Source organism: Clinocottus analis, unplaced genomic scaffold (assembly GCF_023055335.1).
Source record: "Clinocottus analis isolate CAN_PGR_092001 unplaced genomic scaffold, fCliAna1.0.p SCAF_48, whole genome shotgun sequence".
NCBI classification, from domain to species: Eukaryota; Metazoa; Chordata; class Actinopteri; order Perciformes; family Cottidae; genus Clinocottus; species Clinocottus analis.
The window spans coordinates 103,515-120,852 of record NW_027176205.1 but is presented as its reverse complement, the minus strand read 5'-3'; the positions used below and the strand labels follow the sequence as shown (position 1 = coordinate 120,852).

The 17,338-nt window shown below is 48.6% G+C and overlaps 2 protein-coding genes across 8 annotated transcripts; one reads left to right on the top strand and one right to left on the bottom strand.

Moving 5' to 3' along the window:
* Window positions 1-118: 118 nt before the first annotated feature.
* Window positions 119-16,265, top strand: alg13 (ALG13 UDP-N-acetylglucosaminyltransferase subunit). 7 transcript variants are annotated; one of them, XR_011079933.1, is made up of 26 exons: window positions 119-1,031; window positions 1,136-1,219; window positions 2,976-3,026; window positions 3,640-3,686; window positions 4,061-4,133; window positions 4,808-4,887; window positions 5,691-5,885; window positions 5,968-6,025; window positions 6,197-6,314; window positions 6,405-6,469; window positions 7,223-7,323; window positions 7,848-7,933; window positions 11,756-12,020; window positions 12,134-12,241; window positions 12,337-12,481; window positions 12,572-12,737; window positions 12,831-12,866; window positions 12,937-12,992; window positions 13,074-13,142; window positions 13,549-13,663; window positions 13,856-13,972; window positions 14,069-14,109; window positions 14,180-14,297; window positions 14,416-14,520; window positions 14,605-15,292; window positions 15,565-15,687. XR_011079933.1 is itself a non-coding variant. In XM_068599519.1 (25 exons), coding segments are annotated over exons 1-25 (2,424 nt in total). In that variant the 5' UTR covers window positions 120-911; the 3' UTR covers window positions 15,566-15,678. The 7 variants fall into 7 exon arrangements, 6 of the variants coding, with proteins under 6 accessions (XP_068455620.1, XP_068455617.1, XP_068455615.1 ...); XM_068599519.1 differs by lacking the exon at window positions 14,605-15,292 and having other exon boundaries at window positions 120-1,031; window positions 14,416-14,524; window positions 15,565-15,678; XM_068599516.1 differs by lacking the exon at window positions 14,605-15,292 and having other exon boundaries at window positions 126-1,031; window positions 12,137-12,241; window positions 15,565-16,265.
* Window positions 15,967-17,304, bottom strand: zgc:110222 (uncharacterized protein LOC550336 homolog). The gene is made up of 2 exons (XM_068599520.1): window positions 17,181-17,304; window positions 15,967-16,778 (listed from the first exon to the last, which is right to left on the bottom strand). Exon 2 carries the CDS (start codon window positions 16,749-16,751, stop codon window positions 16,284-16,286), a length of 468 nt encoding a protein of 155 aa, XP_068455621.1. The 5' UTR covers window positions 16,752-16,778; window positions 17,181-17,304; the 3' UTR covers window positions 15,967-16,283.
* Window positions 17,305-17,338: the final 34 nt, after the last annotated feature.

Here is a 17,338-nt window from a genome sequence, read left to right as displayed (position 1 = left end):
CTTCACTTGATTGGAGTTCTGATTATGAACGATATAAACATACTGATCCGCCCATACTCACGCTCAAACTCTTAGTTATATGATGATCGACACACACGTCAATATACACAGATAGTACATGACGAGTGCGAACAGTACATATATCCTCAAGTATATATTAATTTGTGTACTACTGCCAGCAGGCACATTTAAATGAATATAATCTGATGCATGTGGGAGATGAGGCTCTTAAAACGAGCCCATACGTTCCCCAACGATGACGCATTCAACATATGTTGATGCTCATGTCTGGCAGCAGCAGTGTCATGCTGTGTTCACAGAAAACTGTTGTGGATATTCACAACAGTTTGCTGGAGACTGGGCCTCAGGGTCCTGAAGGGTGGAGACTGGGCCTCAGGGTCCTGAAGGGTGGAGACTGGGCCTCAGGGTCCTGAAGGGTGGAGACTGGGCCTCAGGGTCCTGAAGGGTGGAGACTGAACTCATGATAATCTCTTGCTCCTCAGCGGAGAAAAAAAAGGCTGTTCCTCTGAGTTTATTCCATTGTACTGTTCGAACATCATCTCGCTAATTTGAGATGGATAATAGAACATTTGATTGACTTTGTTGAGCCAGGTTTGAGGATATTATCAATAAACACGTATAAATAAACACAATACAGTGATCATAACAATAACAACAGACAGGGTCAATAAACACTTTATATATAGAGATAAAGATGTAGATATTTCTGACCGTCTCGGGGGTCCTGAACGCAGCGGCGGCGCCGCACGCTCATCAGCCCTGATTAGACTCACCTGTGGGCGTGAAGGCAGCTCGTGCAGCGGCGTCTGGACCAGAGCAGTGGACCGAGACACCGAGGGCCAGGACGCCGTGTTACCGGGAATACCGAGAGCCCCGCGCAGCGTGTCGGGATGCAGAAAGGCCTGAAGAAGTACTTCGTCAACATGGACGAGTACCTGTGCAGCCTGGGCCTCTACCGGAAGATGGTGGCGCGAGACGCGTCCAGTCTGTTCAGAGCCGTGTCCGAACAGGTGAGCTGAGGCGGCCTGTGGGGTCAGAGGTCAGACTGAGAGCTTTAATATTCACTGTGTGTGTGTGTGTGTGTGTGTGTGTGTGTGTGTGTGCGCGCGTGTAGTTGTATTACTCCCAGAACTACCACCAGAGGATCCGTCAGGACTGCGCCGACTTCATGAGAGCCAACATATGCAACTTTGAACCGGTTAGTTAACAGTGGGGAGGAGGGGTTAGTTAAGGACACTAGTGGGAAGGAGGGGTTGGTTAAGGACACTAACGGTTGGTTAAGGACACTAGTGGGAAGGAGGGGTTGGTTAAGGACACTAGTGGGGAGGAGGGGCTGATTATGGACACTAACGGTTGGTTAAGGACACTAGTGGGAAGGAGGGGTTGGTTAAGGACACTAACGGTTGGTTAAGGACACTAGTGGGAAGGAGGGGTTGGTTAAGGACACTAGTGGGGAGGAGGGGCTGATTATGGACACTAACGGTTGGTTAAGGACACCAGTGGGAAGGAGGGGTTGGTTAAGGACACTAGCGGGAAGGATGGGCTGGTTAAGGACACTAACGGTTGGTTAAGGACACTAGTGGGAAGGAGGGGTTGGTTAAGGACACTAGCGGTTGGTTAAGGACACTAGTGGGAAGGAGGGGTTGGTTAAGGACACTAGCGGTTGGTTAAGGACACTAGCGGGAAGGATGGGCTGGTTAAGGACACTAGCGGGAAGGATGGGCTGGTTAAGGACACTAGCGGGGAGGAGGGGCTGGTTAAGGACACTAGCGGGGAGGAGGGGCTGGTTAAGGACACTATTGGGGAGGAGGTGTTGGGTAAGGACACTAGTGGTTGGGTAAGGACACTAGTGGTTGGTTAAGGACACTAGTGGGAAGGAGGCGTTGGTTAAGGACACTAGCGGGGAGGAGGGGCTGGTTAAGGACACTATTGGGGAGGAGGTGTTGGTTAAGGACACTAGTGGTTGGTTAAGGACACTAGCGGGGAGGAGGGGCTGGTTAAGGACACTAGTGGGGAGGAGGGGCTGGTTAAGGACACTAGCGGTTGGTTAAGGACACTAGTGGGGAGGAAGGGCTGATTAAGGACACTAGCAGGGAGGAGGGGCTGGTTAAGGACACTAGTGGGGAGGAGGTGTTGGTTAAGGACACTAGTGGTTGGTTAAGGACACTAGTGAGGAGGAGGGGCTGGTGATGGACACTAGTGGGAAGGAGGGGCTGGTTAAGGACACTAGTTGGGAGGAGGGGCTGGTGATGGACACTAGTTGGGAGGAGGGGCTGGTGATGGACACTAGTTGGGAGGAGGGGCTGGTGATGGACACTAGTTGGGAGGAGGGGCTGGTGATGGACACTAGTGGGGAGGAGGGGCGGGTTAAGGACACTAGTTGGGAGGAGGGGCTGGTGATGGACACTAGTTGGGAGGAGGGGCTGGTGATGGACACTAGTTGGGAGGAGGGGCTGGTTAAGGACACTGGTGAGGAGGAGGCGCTGGTTAAGGACACTAGTGGCTGGTTAAGGACACTAGCGGGGAGGAGGGGCTGGTTAAAGACACTAGTGGGGAGGAGGGGTTGGTTAAGGACACTAGCGGTTGGTTAAGGACACTAGCGGTTGGTTAAGGTTGGTTAGTGGGGTGGCTGTTTAAGGACATTAGGGGGTTGGTTAAGGACTCTGATGTTTGGTTAAGGACATCAGAGTTTGGTTAAGGACTCTGGGGGTTGGTTAAGGACACCAGTAGTTGGTTAAGGACACTAGGGGGGTTGGTTAAGGACACCAGTAGTTGGTTAAGGACACTAGAGGGGTTGGTTAAGGACACCAGTAGTTGGTTAAGGACACTAGGGGGGGGGGGGTGGTTAAGGACACCAGTAGTTGGTTAAGGACACTAGGGGGGGTTGGTTAAGGACACTGGGAGGTTGGTTAAGCTGACTAGTTCAATTTCAGTTGGTCTGTTGTGTCTTTCAGTTTGTTGAAGGTTCATTTGAGAAGTATCTGGAGCGTCTGGAGGACCCCAAGGTGAGTTGTTGTGACCTTTGACCCAGTCTACAGTGTCGCGTTGTGACTTTTTACCCTCCGGTCTACAGTGTCGCGTTGTGACTTTTTACCCTCCGGTCTACAGTGTAGCATTGTGTGACTTTTTACCCTCCGGTCTACAGTGTAGCATTGTGTGAACTTTGACCTTTCATTCTACCGTGTAGCATTGTGTGAACTTTGACCTTTCATTCTACAGTGTAGCATTGTGTGACCTTTGACCTTTCAGTCTACAGTGTAGCATTGTGTGACCTTTGACCTTTCATTCTACAGTGTAGCATTGTGACCTTTGACCTTTCATTCTACAGTGTAGCATTGTGTGACCTTTGACCCTCCGGTCTACAGTGTAGCATTGTGTGACCTTTGACCCTCCGGTCTACAGTGTAGCATTGTGTGACCTTTGACCCTCCGGTCTACAGTGTAGCATTGTGTGAACTTTGACCCTCCAGTCTACAGTGTAACATTGTGTGAACTTTGACCCTTTGGTCTACAGTGTAGCATTGTGTGAACTTTGACCCTTCGGTCTACAGTGTAGCATTGTGTGAACTTTGACCCTTCGGTCTACAGTGTAGCATTGTGTGACAGTGTTTTTTTTTAGGAGACTGTGGGTCAGGTGGAGATCAAGGCTCTGTCTCAGCTCTACAGGTGAGAATCACTCGGGTACACCTGATTTAATAGTAAATACTAGATACTGCAGACTACATATGTATACTAGACACGCAGACAGATTATAAACTGCAGACTACAAGCTATGAGATATAGACTACACACTAAAGACTGCAGATACTACAAACACAGATTATATGCTGCAGACTACAGATGCTGCAGACTACAGATGCTGCAGACTACAGATGCTGCAGACTACAGATGCTGCAGACTACAGATGCTGCAGACTACAGATGCTGCAGACTACAGATGCTGCAGACAGACTATAAGATGCAGACTACAAGCTATGGACTAAAGACTACAGATACTACAGACTAGCGTGTCTGTCGTACATACGTGTTTTCTGGGTGCAGACATTGCTTCCTGATCTACCGTTACCCGGGGAAACCTGCGACGGTGATCTCAGAGGACGACTTTGTTGACAAGGTAAAGAAGGTTGTTGTTGTTTAGGCAAAACGGAAAAAAGTAAAATGGCAGTATTTTCCACAAAGTGGGTCAAATGTTCAGTTGTAAGAGGTTTTAAAATACTGTGTTCGGACTGCTCTATTTATCATGCTGGGTTCTCCTCACTGGGTTCTCCTCACTGGGTTCTCCTCACTGGGCATCTATATAAATGTTTATTCATTCAAATAAACTATTGTCTCTTGTTCATTTGTGTCATTTAAGGTTTACTGTATGCTTTGAATCCTCAGATTTCACTAGATGTTTGCTCATGGACATTGGGTTTAAAACGTGGACATTGGGTTTAAAACGTGGACATTGGGTTTAAAACATGGACATTGGGTTTAAAATGTGGACATTGGGTTTAGCTCAGGGGGATGAGAGGTCGTTACCACAAGGTAGCCGGTTCGATCCCCAGTTCACACGTGGAAGTGTCTCTGAGCACGACACTCAACCCCTCGTTGCTCTCCGGCGCCTCACAGGCCCGCTGCTCCTTCATCAAGGACGGTCAAATGCAGAGAAGAATTTCCCCAAGGGGATTAATAAAAGTGTATGTTTTTTGTTTTTTTTTAAACGTGGACATTGGGTTTAAAATGTGGACATTTAAAACGGACATAAAACATGTGTATGAACCCTGTTATGGTCTCTTTGTTGCCGAGGTGACGCTGTGTTGCTCCATCAATGGTCACTACGACATCGTTTACCCGAGGACCTACCCCGTCTCTGCTGCCCTCTGCCAGTGTGAGTACTGTGAGTGTGCGTGAATACTGTGTACATAGAGTGTGCGTGAATACTGTGTACATAGAGTGTGTGTGAATAATGTGTACATAGAGTGTGTGTGAATACTGTGTACATAGAGTGTGTGTGAATACTGTGTACATAGAGTGTGTGTGAATACTGTGTACATAGAGTGTGTGTGAATACTGTGTACATAGAGTGTGTGTGAATACTGTGTACAAAGAGTGTGTGTGAATAATGTGTACATAGAGTGTGTGTGAATACTGTGTACATAGAGTGTGTGTGAATACTGTGTACATAGAGTGTGTGTGAATACTGTGTACATAGAGTGTGTGTGAATAATGTGTACATAGAGTGTGTGTGAATAATGTGTACAAAGAGTGTGTGTGAATAATGTGTACATAGAGTGTGTGTGAATAATGTGTACAAAGAGTACTGTGAGTGTGTGTGAATAATGTGTACATAGAGTGTGTGTGAATAATGTGTGCAAAGAGTGTGTGTGAATAATGTGTGCAAAGAGTGTGTGTGAATAATGTGTGCAAAGAGTGTGTGTGAATAATGTGTGCAAAGAGTGTGTGTGTGTGTGTGTGTGTGTGAATAATGTGCAAAGAGTGTGTGTGTGTGTGTGTGTGTGTGTGAATAATGTGCAAAGAGTGTGTGTGTGTGTGTGTGTGTGTGTGAATAATGTGCAAATAGTGTGTGTGTGTGTGTGTGTGTGTGTGTGTGAATAATGTGCAAATAGTGTGTGTGTGTGTGTGTGAATAATGTGCAAATAGTGTGTGTGTGTGAATAATGTGCAAATAGTGTGTGTGTGTGTGTGTGTGTGTGTGCAGCTCTTTTCTATGAGCTGCTCTACACTCAGGTGTTTGGGTTTGAGGAGGCGGAGCTCTGTCAAGCCATGGAGGCTTTCAGGGTTGGAGGTCGTCGCTATAGAAACAGCCCATCAGTGTGTAGTGACGTTGACTTTGGCTACGACACACCTGAGGACCGATGTCACAGGTACACACTTCCTCATCACCTCCCGTTTGCTCACCTGTCCAGTGCCATCATGTTGTACTCGGTGTGTTTGTTTGTTCTCCAGGGAGGAGGCGGGTGGCGCCGCTGACGATAAACAGAACGCTGCGACAGCCGAGACGAAGGTGAGGGACTGGCGCTGATGTCATGTGACCGTATCGGAGGTTATTGTGGTTTTTATTGTCTCCTCAAAAGGACTGACCCTAGTCTGACCTAAGACGCGCTACACAAAAACAAAATGCATGTTTCATTGTCCTATCCTGAAAGCTGCATTGATCCTTGTTTTTATTGGTCAGCCTCCTGCAGAAGCCCCGCCCCCTGCCAGACTGTCTCTTCCTTATAAGGTCATGAAGTCTCTGGATGGAGAAGCGTACCGAAACCTGGAGTTTGATGTGTGGCAGGACACCTGTAAAGGTACGAGTCCTGGAGAGGAACCGCACACTTCATGTTTTTTACTTTTATACTCACCATTAATATTAATAATGACCAATGTTTATATGACAGAGATGCAGAAGACGGACTACATGGTGTTTGCAGGGAGGCAGTACTTCCTGGGAGACAAGTGTCAGGTAAAAGAAATACTACTGCTGCTCCTAGTTAAAATACTGTGTACTGTTGTGCTGCTCCTCGGTACGGTGGCCTGATAAGGACATCTGACTCTACCTGGGACCTTTTATACTTGTAGTACTCTGAAGGATTCAATGTACCTGGGACCTTTTATACTTGTAGTACTCTGAAGGATTCAATGTACCTGGGACCTTTTATACTTGTAGTACTCTGAAGGATTCAATGTACCTGGGACCTTTTTATACTTGTAGTACTCTGAAGGATTCAATGTACCTGGGACCTTTTTATACTTGTAGTACTCTGAGGGATTTAATGTACCTGGGACCTTTTATACTTGTAGTACTCTGAGGGATTCAATGTACCTGGGACCTTTTATACTTGTAGTACTCTGAAGGATTCAATGTACCTGGGACCTTTTATACTTGTAGTACTCTGAAGGATTCAATGTACCTGGGACCTTTTTATACTTGTAGTACTCTGAAGGATTCAATGTACCTGGGACCTTTTATACTTGTAGTACTCTGAGGGATTTAATGTACCTGGGACCTTTTATACTTGTAGTACTCTGAAGGATTCAATGTACCTGGTATAACCCTAACCCCTCAAGGAGTTCAGTTAACCAATAGACTTGCTCCATGTCCACGTACATCTGTTTGTCTCAGGGGTCTTCATCATTGTAACCGTGTGTCTCAGGGGTCTTCATCATTGTAACCGTGTGTCTCAGGGGTCTTCATCATTGTAACCGTGTGTCTCAGGTGCGTCTGGAGCCGAAGGGGAAGTACTACAACGCCTTCATCCAGGAAGTAGGAACCCACCCGTCTGCCGTCACCGTCTTCATCGAGGAGCTGGGAGAGAAGTAACACTCGCCATGTCTTCATCCATGTCATGTCATCAGTCATGTCCTCATCCATGTTCTCATCCATGTCATGTCTTCATCCATGATCTCATCCATGTCATGTCTTCATTTATGTCCTTAGTCATGTCTTCATCCATGATCTCATCCATGTCATGTCTTCATCCATGATCTCATCCATGTCATGTCTTCATCCATGATCTCATCCATGTCATGTCTTCATCCATGATCTCATCCATGTCATGTCTTCATCCATGATCTCATCCATGTCATGTCTTCATCCATGATCTCATCCATGTCATGTCTTCATCCATGATCTCATTCATGTCATGTCTTCATCCATGATCTCATCCATGTCATGTCTTCATCCATGATCTCATCCATGTCATGTCTTCATCCATGTTCTCATCCATGTCATGTCTTCATCCACGTTCTCATCCATGTCATGTCTTCACCCATGTCCACATTCATGTCTTTATTCATGTCTTCATCTCATTCATGTCTTCATTCATGTCCTTCTGTCTCAGACACCTGGTTCCTCTGACGGATCTGAAACCAGTCAATCCAGTTCCAGCCTGGAACGTTGCTGCTCCGACCAGGAAGGGAGACCTTGGTTTGTTCCTGTTGAGGTCCACTTTGTGTCCCCTCTCCAGATGTTTGGTCTCATACCTTCTGTCTCTACTGTCCCTGTCTCTACTGTCCGTGTCTCTATTGTCCATGTCTTCATGTCTCTACTGTCCATGTCTTCATGTCTCTACTGTCCATGCCTTCATGTCTCTACTGCCCATGCCTTCATGTCTCTACTGTCCATGTCTCTATTGTCCATGTCTTCATGTCTCTATTGTCCATGTCTCTATTGTTCATGTCTTCATGTCTCTATTGTCCATGTCTGTACTGTTCATGTCTTCATGTCTCTATTGTCCATGTCTGTACTGTTCATGTCTTCATGTCTCTATTGTCCATGTCTGTACTGTCTATGTCTCATGTCTCTATTGTCCATGTCTCTATTGTCCATGTTTCCATGTCTCTATTGTCCATGTTTCCATGTCTCTATTGTCCATGTTTCCATGTCTCTACTGTCCATGTCTTCATGTCTCTATTGTCCATGTTTCCATGTCTCTATTGTCCATGTCTCTGTTGTCCATGTGTCCATGTCTCTGTTGTCCATGTTTCCATGTCTCTGTTGTCCATGTTTCCATGTCTCTATTGTCCATGTCTCTGTTGTCCATGTTTCCATGTCTCTGTTGTCCATGTTTCCATGTCTCTATTGTCCATGTTTCCATGTCTCTGTTGTCCATGTCTTCATGTCTCTATTGTCCATGTTTCCATGTCTCTACTGTCCATGTCTTCATGTCTCTACTGTCCATGTCTTCATGTCTCTATTGTCCATGTTTCCATGTCTCTGTTGTCCATGTTTCCATGTCTCTATTGTCCATGTTTCCATGTCTCTATTGTCCATGTTTCCATGTCTCTATTGTCCATGTTTCCATGTCTCTATTGTCCATGTTTCCATGTCTCTATTGTCCATGTCTCTATTGTCCATGTTTCCATGTCTCTATTGTCCATGTTTCCATGTCTCTATTGTCCATGTCTCTATTGTCCATGTTTCCATGTCTCTACTGTCCATGTCTTCATGTCTCTATTGTCCATGTTTCCATATCTCTACTGTCCATGTCTCTACTGTCCATGTCTTCATGTCTCTATTGTCCATGTCTTCATGTCTCTATTGTCCATGTCTTCATGTCTCTATTGTCCATGTCTTCATGTCTCTACTGTCCGCGTCTTCATGTCTCTATTGTCCGCGTCTCTATTGTCCGCGTCTTCATGTCTCTATTGTCCATGTTTCCATGTCTCTATTGTCCATGTCTTCATGTCTCTATTGTCCATGTCTTCATGTCTCTATTGTCCATGTCTTCATGTCTCTATTGTCCATGTTTCCATGTCTCTATTGTCCATGTTTCCATGTCTCTATTGTCCATGTTTCCATGTCTCTACTGTCCATGTCTTCATGTCTCTATTGTCCATGTCTCTATTGTCCATGTCTTCATGTCTCTATTGTCCATGTTTCCATGTCTCTATTGTCCATGTTTCCATGTCTCTACTGTCCATGTCTTCATGTCTCTACTGTCCATGTCTCTACTGTCCATGTCTTCTTCATGTCTCTACTGTCCATGTCTTCATGTCTCTATTGTCCATGTCTTCATGTCTCTATTGTCCGCGTCTTCATGTCTCTATTGTCCGCGTCTTCATGTCTCTATTGTCCGCGTCTTCATGTCTCTATTGTCCATGTCTTCATGTCTCTACTGTCCATGTCTCTATTGTCCATGTCTCTATGTCTCTACTGTCCATGTCTCCATGTCTCTACTGTCCATGTCTCTACTGTCCATGTCTCTACTGTCCATGTCTCTACTGTCCATGTCTCTACTGTCCGCGTCTTCATGTCTCTATTGTCCATGTCTCTACTGTCCGCGTCTCCATGTCTCTATTGTCCATGTCTCTATTGTCCATGTCTCTATTGTCCATGTCTCCATGTCTCTACTGTCCATGTCTCTACTGTCCATGTCTCTACTGTCCGCGTCTTCATGTCTCTATTGTCCATGTCTCTACTGTCCGCGTCTTCATGTCTCTATTGTCCATGTCTCTATTGTCCATGTCTTCATGTCTCTATTGTCCATGTCTTCATGTCTCTATTGTCCATGTCTCCATGTCTCTATTGTCCATGTCTCCATGTCTCTATTGTCCATGTCTCCATGTCTCTATCGTCCATGTCTCTATTGTCCATGTCTTCATGTCTCTATTGTCCATGTCTCCATGTCTCTATTGTCCATGTTTCCATGTCTCTACTGTCCATGTCTTCATGTCTCTACTGTCCATGTCTTCATGTCTCTACTGTCCGCGTCTTCATGTCTCTACTGTCCGCGTCTTCATGTCTCTACTGTCCGCGTCTTCATGTCTCTACTGTCTGCATCTTCATGTCTCTACTGTCTGCGTCTTCATGTCTCTACTGTCCGCGTCTTCATGTCTCTACTGTCCGCGTCTTCATGTCTCTACTGTCCGCGTCTTCATGTCTCTACTGTCCGCGTCTTCATGTCTCTACTGTCTGCGTCTTCATGTCTCTACTGTCCATGTCTTCATGTCTCTACTGTCCATGTCTTCATGTCTCTACTGTCTGCGTCTTCATGTCTCTACTGTCCATGTCTTCATGTCTCTACTGTCTGCGTCTTCATGTCTCTACTGTCTGCGTCTTCATGTCTCTACTGTCCGCGTCTTCATGTCTCTACTGTCCGCGTCTTCATGTCTCTACTGTCCGCGTCTTCATGTCTCTACTGTCCATGTCTTCATGTCTCTACTGTCTGCGTCTTCATGTCTCTACTGTCCGCGTCTTCATGTCTCTACTGTCCGCGTCTTCATGTCTCTACTGTCCATGTCTTCATGTCTCTACTGTCCATGTCTTCATGTCTCTACTGTCCGCGTCTTCATGTCTCTATTGTCCATGTCTCTACTGTCCGCGTCTTCATGTCTCTATTGTCCATGTCTCTATTGTCCATGTCTTCATGTCTCTATTGTCCATGTCTTCATGTCTCTATTGTCCATGTCTCCATGTCTCTATTGTCCATGTCTCCATGTCTCTATTGTCCATGTCTCTATTGTCCATGTCTCCATGTCTCTATCGTCCATGTCTCTATTGTCCATGTCTTCATGTCTCTATTGTCCATGTCTCCATGTCTCTATTGTCCATGTTTCCATGTCTCTACTGTCCATGTCTTCATGTCTCTACTGTCCATGTCTTCATGTCTCTACTGTCCGCGTCTTCATGTCTCTACTGTCCGCGTCTTCATGTCTCTACTGTCCGCGTCTTCATGTCTCTACTGTCTGCATCTTCATGTCTCTACTGTCTGCGTCTTCATGTCTCTACTGTCCGCGTCTTCATGTCTCTACTGTCCGCGTCTTCATGTCTCTACTGTCCGCGTCTTCATGTCTCTACTGTCCATGTCTTCATGTCTCTACTGTCTGCGTCTTCATGTCTCTACTGTCCATGTCTTCATGTCTCTACTGTCCATGTCTTCATGTCTCTACTGTCTGCGTCTTCATGTCTCTACTGTCCGCGTCTTCATGTCTCTACTGTCTGCGTCTTCATGTCTCTACTGTCTGCGTCTTCATGTCTCTACTGTCCGCGTCTTCATGTCTCTACTGTCCGCGTCTTCATGTCTCTACTGTCCGCGTCTTCATGTCTCTACTGTCCGCGTCTTCATGTCTCTACTGTCTGCGTCTTCATGTCTCTACTGTCCGCGTCTTCATGTCTCTACTGTCCATGTCTTCATGTCTCTACTGTCCATGTCTTCATGTCTCTACTGTCCATGTCTTCATGTCTCTACTGTCCATGTCTTCATGTCTCTACTGTCCGCGTCTTCATGTCTCTTGTCTCTTCTGCCAGACACGGACTCTCGTGGTCAGCGACATCACCGTCATCGTTACTTCAGGAAGTCTCGTGGCAGTAGTGGGTTGAAGGGGGCGGAGCTCCTGATGCCGCCGCCATCCTACGGCCCGCCGACCTCCGTCCTGCCCCCCCGCTTCCAGCCAGCGGGCCGCCCGCCCCCCCCACTGTCCCCAGGAGCCATGACCTACGACCCCTATGCCCCCCCCCACCACCACCACCACCACCACCACCCAGCCAGACCGCCTCGCTACGGGGCGTCCAGGTGGGACGAGCAGACGACACCTGGAGGTCACCTGTAGGTCACTTGAACTCAGGAACTTGTCTGATTAACTCCTGTGTGCGTCTGTGTTTCTTTTTCTCATGGATTCTGGTCAGAAGCTCCACCCGTTTCCTGAACCGTCACCTGATTGGTCCTCAGTTGACCTATTACCACCCTGGAAGGAGATATTACCACGACTACGAGAGCTATGCCTTCAGGTCACGGTAAACGACACACATGCACGCACCTCCACACAGGTGCTCACGGTCCGGTGACCACAGGTGAACTATTGTGTGTGTGTGTGTGTGTGTGTGTCCAGTCGCAGCCGCCGGCAGCTGGCGGCAGCTCTGAATAAAGACGGTCAGTACGGTTTTCCCGCGGAGGCCGAGGAGCCGTCTGACCTTGACGCCACCATCACCTTCTACCAGCTGGACGAGGGCGACGCCGGCTTCCCCCCGCTGCCGGTGAGACCCCCCCACCTCCCCAGAGTCTGATCCAGCAGCACCACTATGATGGATCTGGGACTGATGCGTGTCATGTGGCTCCTCCCTCAGGGCCCAGCTGTGGCCGCGCCCCCCTCCCTGGGAGCCCCGCCCCCTCCGCCTGGCTCCTCCTACAGGGTTCAGAGAGGCGCTGCCCCCCCCGCACCTCCACCTGGGATGACCCCTGTGTGTTCATCAGAGGAGGACCAGGAGGACGCCAGCACCGTGGAGGTCCAAGGTAAAGCCACTCTTCACTCTTCTGACGCTCGACTGAAGCCTTTTAGTGACTCGGCAGGAAGTCATTTTGATCTGCTTCCTGTGTGTTCGTCAGCAGAGTACACGGAGGACTACATCTACATGTCTCAGGGTGAGTACCTGGATCTGACTTCACTGGGAGAGGACAGGAAGTGATGCCGTCTTAATGTGACCTGTTTCAGATCAGAACTACCAGACCTCTGGTGTTTACGCTGATGCTGAGCCTGCCACTAGCCAGGTAGCACACCTGACACCTGCTATCAGTGATGTCACATGATCATGAAGTTCAGACAAAATAATGTCTATCTTTTTTTGAAAGGACGACCAGGAAAGAGGAGCTGCTGACTCTCCACCGAGACAAGAGATGAGCTACAGCTACACACAGCAGGTACACACAAACTATTTACACACAGCAGGTACACACACACACACTATTTACACACACTATTTACACACAGTATTTACACACAGCAGGTACATACACACACGCACTATTTACACACAGCAGGTACACACACAAACCATTTACACACACTATTTACACACAGCAGGTACACACACACACTATTTACACACAGCAGGTACACACACAAACCATTTACACACAGCAGGTACACACACACACTATTTACACACAGCAGGTACACACACAAACCATTTACACACAGCAGGTACACACACACTATTTACACACAGCAGGTACACACACACTATTTACACAAGCTTTGAAGCCTCGACTCTCTGAAGCTTCCTGTATTGTGACAACATCCGTCCTGATTGGTTCTGTGTTTCAGGTGGTGAAGCCTTTAGTCATCTGCTCTTCACCCTCCTCTTCCTCCTCCTCACCCTCTTCTCCATCACGTGTCCCTGCAACTGCACACCTGCCAGCAGCCACACAGACGCGCTCAGGTACACACACATACACACACGCTCAGGTACACACACATACACACACGCTCAGGTACACACACACACACACACGCTCAGGTACACACACATGCTCAGCTACACACGCATACACACAAGCTCAGGTACACACATGCTCAGGTACACACATACGCACAATGTGCAATATACCAAATGATATTTTTCTGTCATTAGTTGCTATGGCGATCACAGCTCCCCCCTGGTTGGTTAATGAGCTGGGCGAGCCTCTCTGCACCATGGTGGCTCCGCCCCCTTACTCCTACGACCCCAATGGCAGTGACCTTCCCCGAGGTCAGAGGTCAACATACAACACAGCATGTCACCGCCTGCTTTAGTGTCTGGGTTCACTGTGTGTGTGTGTGTGTGTGTGTGTGTGTGTGTATATAGACTGCAGAGTCCTCCAGTATTACTTCAACTTAGGAGTCCAGGTAAGAGAAGAGCTAACATTACTGATTAACATGACTAATGATTAATGACTAATGACCAACACCCCCACAGTGGTACCATCAGAGCTGCTGGCAGCAGCAGCAGCAGCAGCAGCAGCAGCACCCCGCCCCAGAGCCCTCCTACCCCTACCAGCACTACGCCCCCTACCTGAACCAGGAGCCCCTCCATGGTACGCCTGCTCTGATCTCAACATCTCCGCCTCCTTTATCCCAATGTCTCCGCCTCCTTTATCCCAATGTCTCCGCCTCCTTTATCCAAACTCATGCTTTCTGGTCTTATGCCTCCAGCTACCCCTCATTTGTACCCAGAGACGACGCGAGGCCTCCATCAGCCCCCCTCCTACTACCCAGAATGCACCAGAGGAGGGGAGGGACCCACGGATGGCCACGGCGGTTAGTACGTTCTGTTGGATAGTCTTTAAGTGTCCGTTTTAGGTTCACATGAAAATATTTATTAAGATATCTGAAATATCTCAGTCTCAGGGTGCAGCCCAAGTCTCTTAACTGGAGAGATGCAAGGAAACCATACGAGAGAGGACGCAAGGAAATAGAATGTTTAATGAGATGTCCTTTCCTCTGAAGCGTCACGTGAAGCAACGTCTGTTGCTGATGATCACATGTGGTCAGATGTCAACCCTCCCTCAACCCTCCACACTCCCTCCTCCATCAACCCTCCCTCCTCCATCCTCCCTCAACCCTCCACACTCCCTCCTCCATCCTCCCTCCACCCTTCACACTCCCTCCTCCATCCTCCCTCCCTCCTCCACACTCCCTCCACACTCCCTCCTCCATCCTCCCTCAACCCTCCACACTCCCTCCTCCATCCTCCCTCAACCCTCCACACTCCCTCCTCCCTCAACCCTCCCTCCTCCATCCTCAACCCTCCACACTCCCTCCTCCATCCTCCCTCCACACTCCCTCCTCCACACTCCCTCCTCCATCCTCCCTCAACCCTCCACACTCCCTCCTCCATCCTCCCTCAACCCTCCATCCTCCCTCAACCCTCCACACTCCCTCCTCCATCCTCCCTTCACCCTCCACACTCCCTCCTCCATCCTCCCTCAACCCTCCATCCTCCCTCCATCCTCTCTTCACCCTCCACACTCCCTCCTCCATCCTCCCTCCACCTTACCTCTTCCTGTTTCTCGGCTGGAAAGTGCTCCAGGTTAGTTTTCAAAGAATAAACAAAGTCACAGACGGTGACTTTCTGTTTATTCTTTAAAGGCAGACTATGACTTCCTGTTGGATCTGATTTCAGACCTCATTGCGACCATTTATTCACATGTTAGTAAATATATATTTATGTGTTCTGTCTTCATTATTAATGATCCGGTCCTGCAGCAGAGAGAAGAGCTCCAGAGGTCTTGCTCCTGACTTGAGTGACAACACTGGAGGCATCCTCTCATCTAATGTGATCTGCTCTGTCTCCTCCATCAGGCCCCGCCCCCTCGGGGGAAGGTTCCTCCTCGTCGAGCCCCGCCCCTCTAGGCTCCATCCCCTCTGCCCACCTGTACCCAGATCAAACGCACCCTTCTACCTCGCTACTGCACCTGCCGTACGAAGCTCCGCCTCCCGCCACCTACCTGCCCGCGGCCCCTCCTCACCTGACCCACCACTCCTCTTACCACGCCTGCCTTCCATCCTCCACCCACTGGGGGGCGCTGCAGCCCGTGGCCCCCGCTGGGGCCACGCGGGTCTACTGCCCCGCCCCTAACCCCGCCCATGTGGTGGGCTACATTACGGCGCCGACGGCCCACTACATCCCCCCACAAATCTAATGTACCTTTGTGTTCAATGAGCAGTGTTGGCAGCTAGCATAGCAGTTAGCAATTCACAAAATCAAAACAAAGTAAACATTTTAATGTGTCATAAAAAGTGAACAAGTGATTGAAATCTAAAGTCTCCAGTATAGTTTACCTGTTAGCATGTTAGCTTGTGGCTAAGCACATCTTCCTCAGAGCCACTTCCTGTTCAAAAGGTAGTTTATTTAGCTCGTTAAAGTGGATACATAATGTCAGTTTCTTTTGTTTCTGTTTCTTTCTAACGCCCGTCAGCCAATCAGAGTGAGGAGGCGGGGCCAGTCCCTGTTTTTGATGAGGGATCTATTTGTGTTGAATAAAGTTTGTTTCACCAGCTGATGATGATGCTTGTGGTCGTCATGGTAACAGCTCAGTGGGGATCTCCACAGTCCAGAGGTCGCGACCCCCCCGGACCTTCAGCGGCTGCTTGAGCCAGCGGGGGTTTGACAGGTGAGTGAGGTGTTTTTCCCATAGGCCAATCAGAACGGCCGACTGCTCCAGGTGCTGAAGCTCCTCCCCCTGCAGGGAGGCGGGGCAAAGCCAGGTCCCGCCCACGTCCACCAGGCCTGCCACCACGCCGCGTCCAAACCGCTCCCCGGAGTCCCGAAGCGCTCGGATCTGAACCCGGTTCATCCCCAGCGGACCGGCCAGCACCGCCATCCAGTCCTGGTCCTCCCAGTCATGCTGCGCGATGTGGACCCCCAGGGTCCCGCCCTGCAGGGGGGCCAGCAGGGGTCTCCAGCGGCTCTCCAGCGTTTTCACCCCGTCCAGAACCAAGCCGGCGTACGGCTGCCGGAACGACAGGCAGCGCACCTGCACCGACATGTGTGCAAAACCAGCGCGCCTCTGGTTCTGAAGGGTGAAAGAGGTTATTATATATATTAAATAATATTTTAAATGTGAACTTTAATTATAATAAATATACATAATGTTCTGTGTGAGAACGCTGCTTGTGTTTTATGATTTATTTTTTTTAATTTTAATAACCGTGTGTAGACTTAAATACACCGGAAGTCAACATCTAAGAGCCAATCGGCTCTCAGCCAGGCGTTCACATCATGCAGTCGTTGGAGAGCGTGACGTCAGAGCAAGTCGGACACTAATCTACCCAGATTGCGTTGTGATCGGTTTTAATCAAGACCGGCTCATCTGAGCCGGATTAACGTAGTGTACACGTAATGTACTGCGTGTACGCGTAGTGTACATAACGGCCGTTCTTATTATTAATATTGTTAAATGAGCCTGTTAACTCACCTCTCCGACTCTTCTCTTGTTCCCGCTGCTTTCTCACTTCCGCGTTTCTTCTTCTACATGTGAAATGTTTGCAGCTCCGCGTCGCTGCTGCTCTCACAGGGACGGTGTGTTACCATGGTTACACTGTATTCATTCGACTGAACACATGACGTCATGAC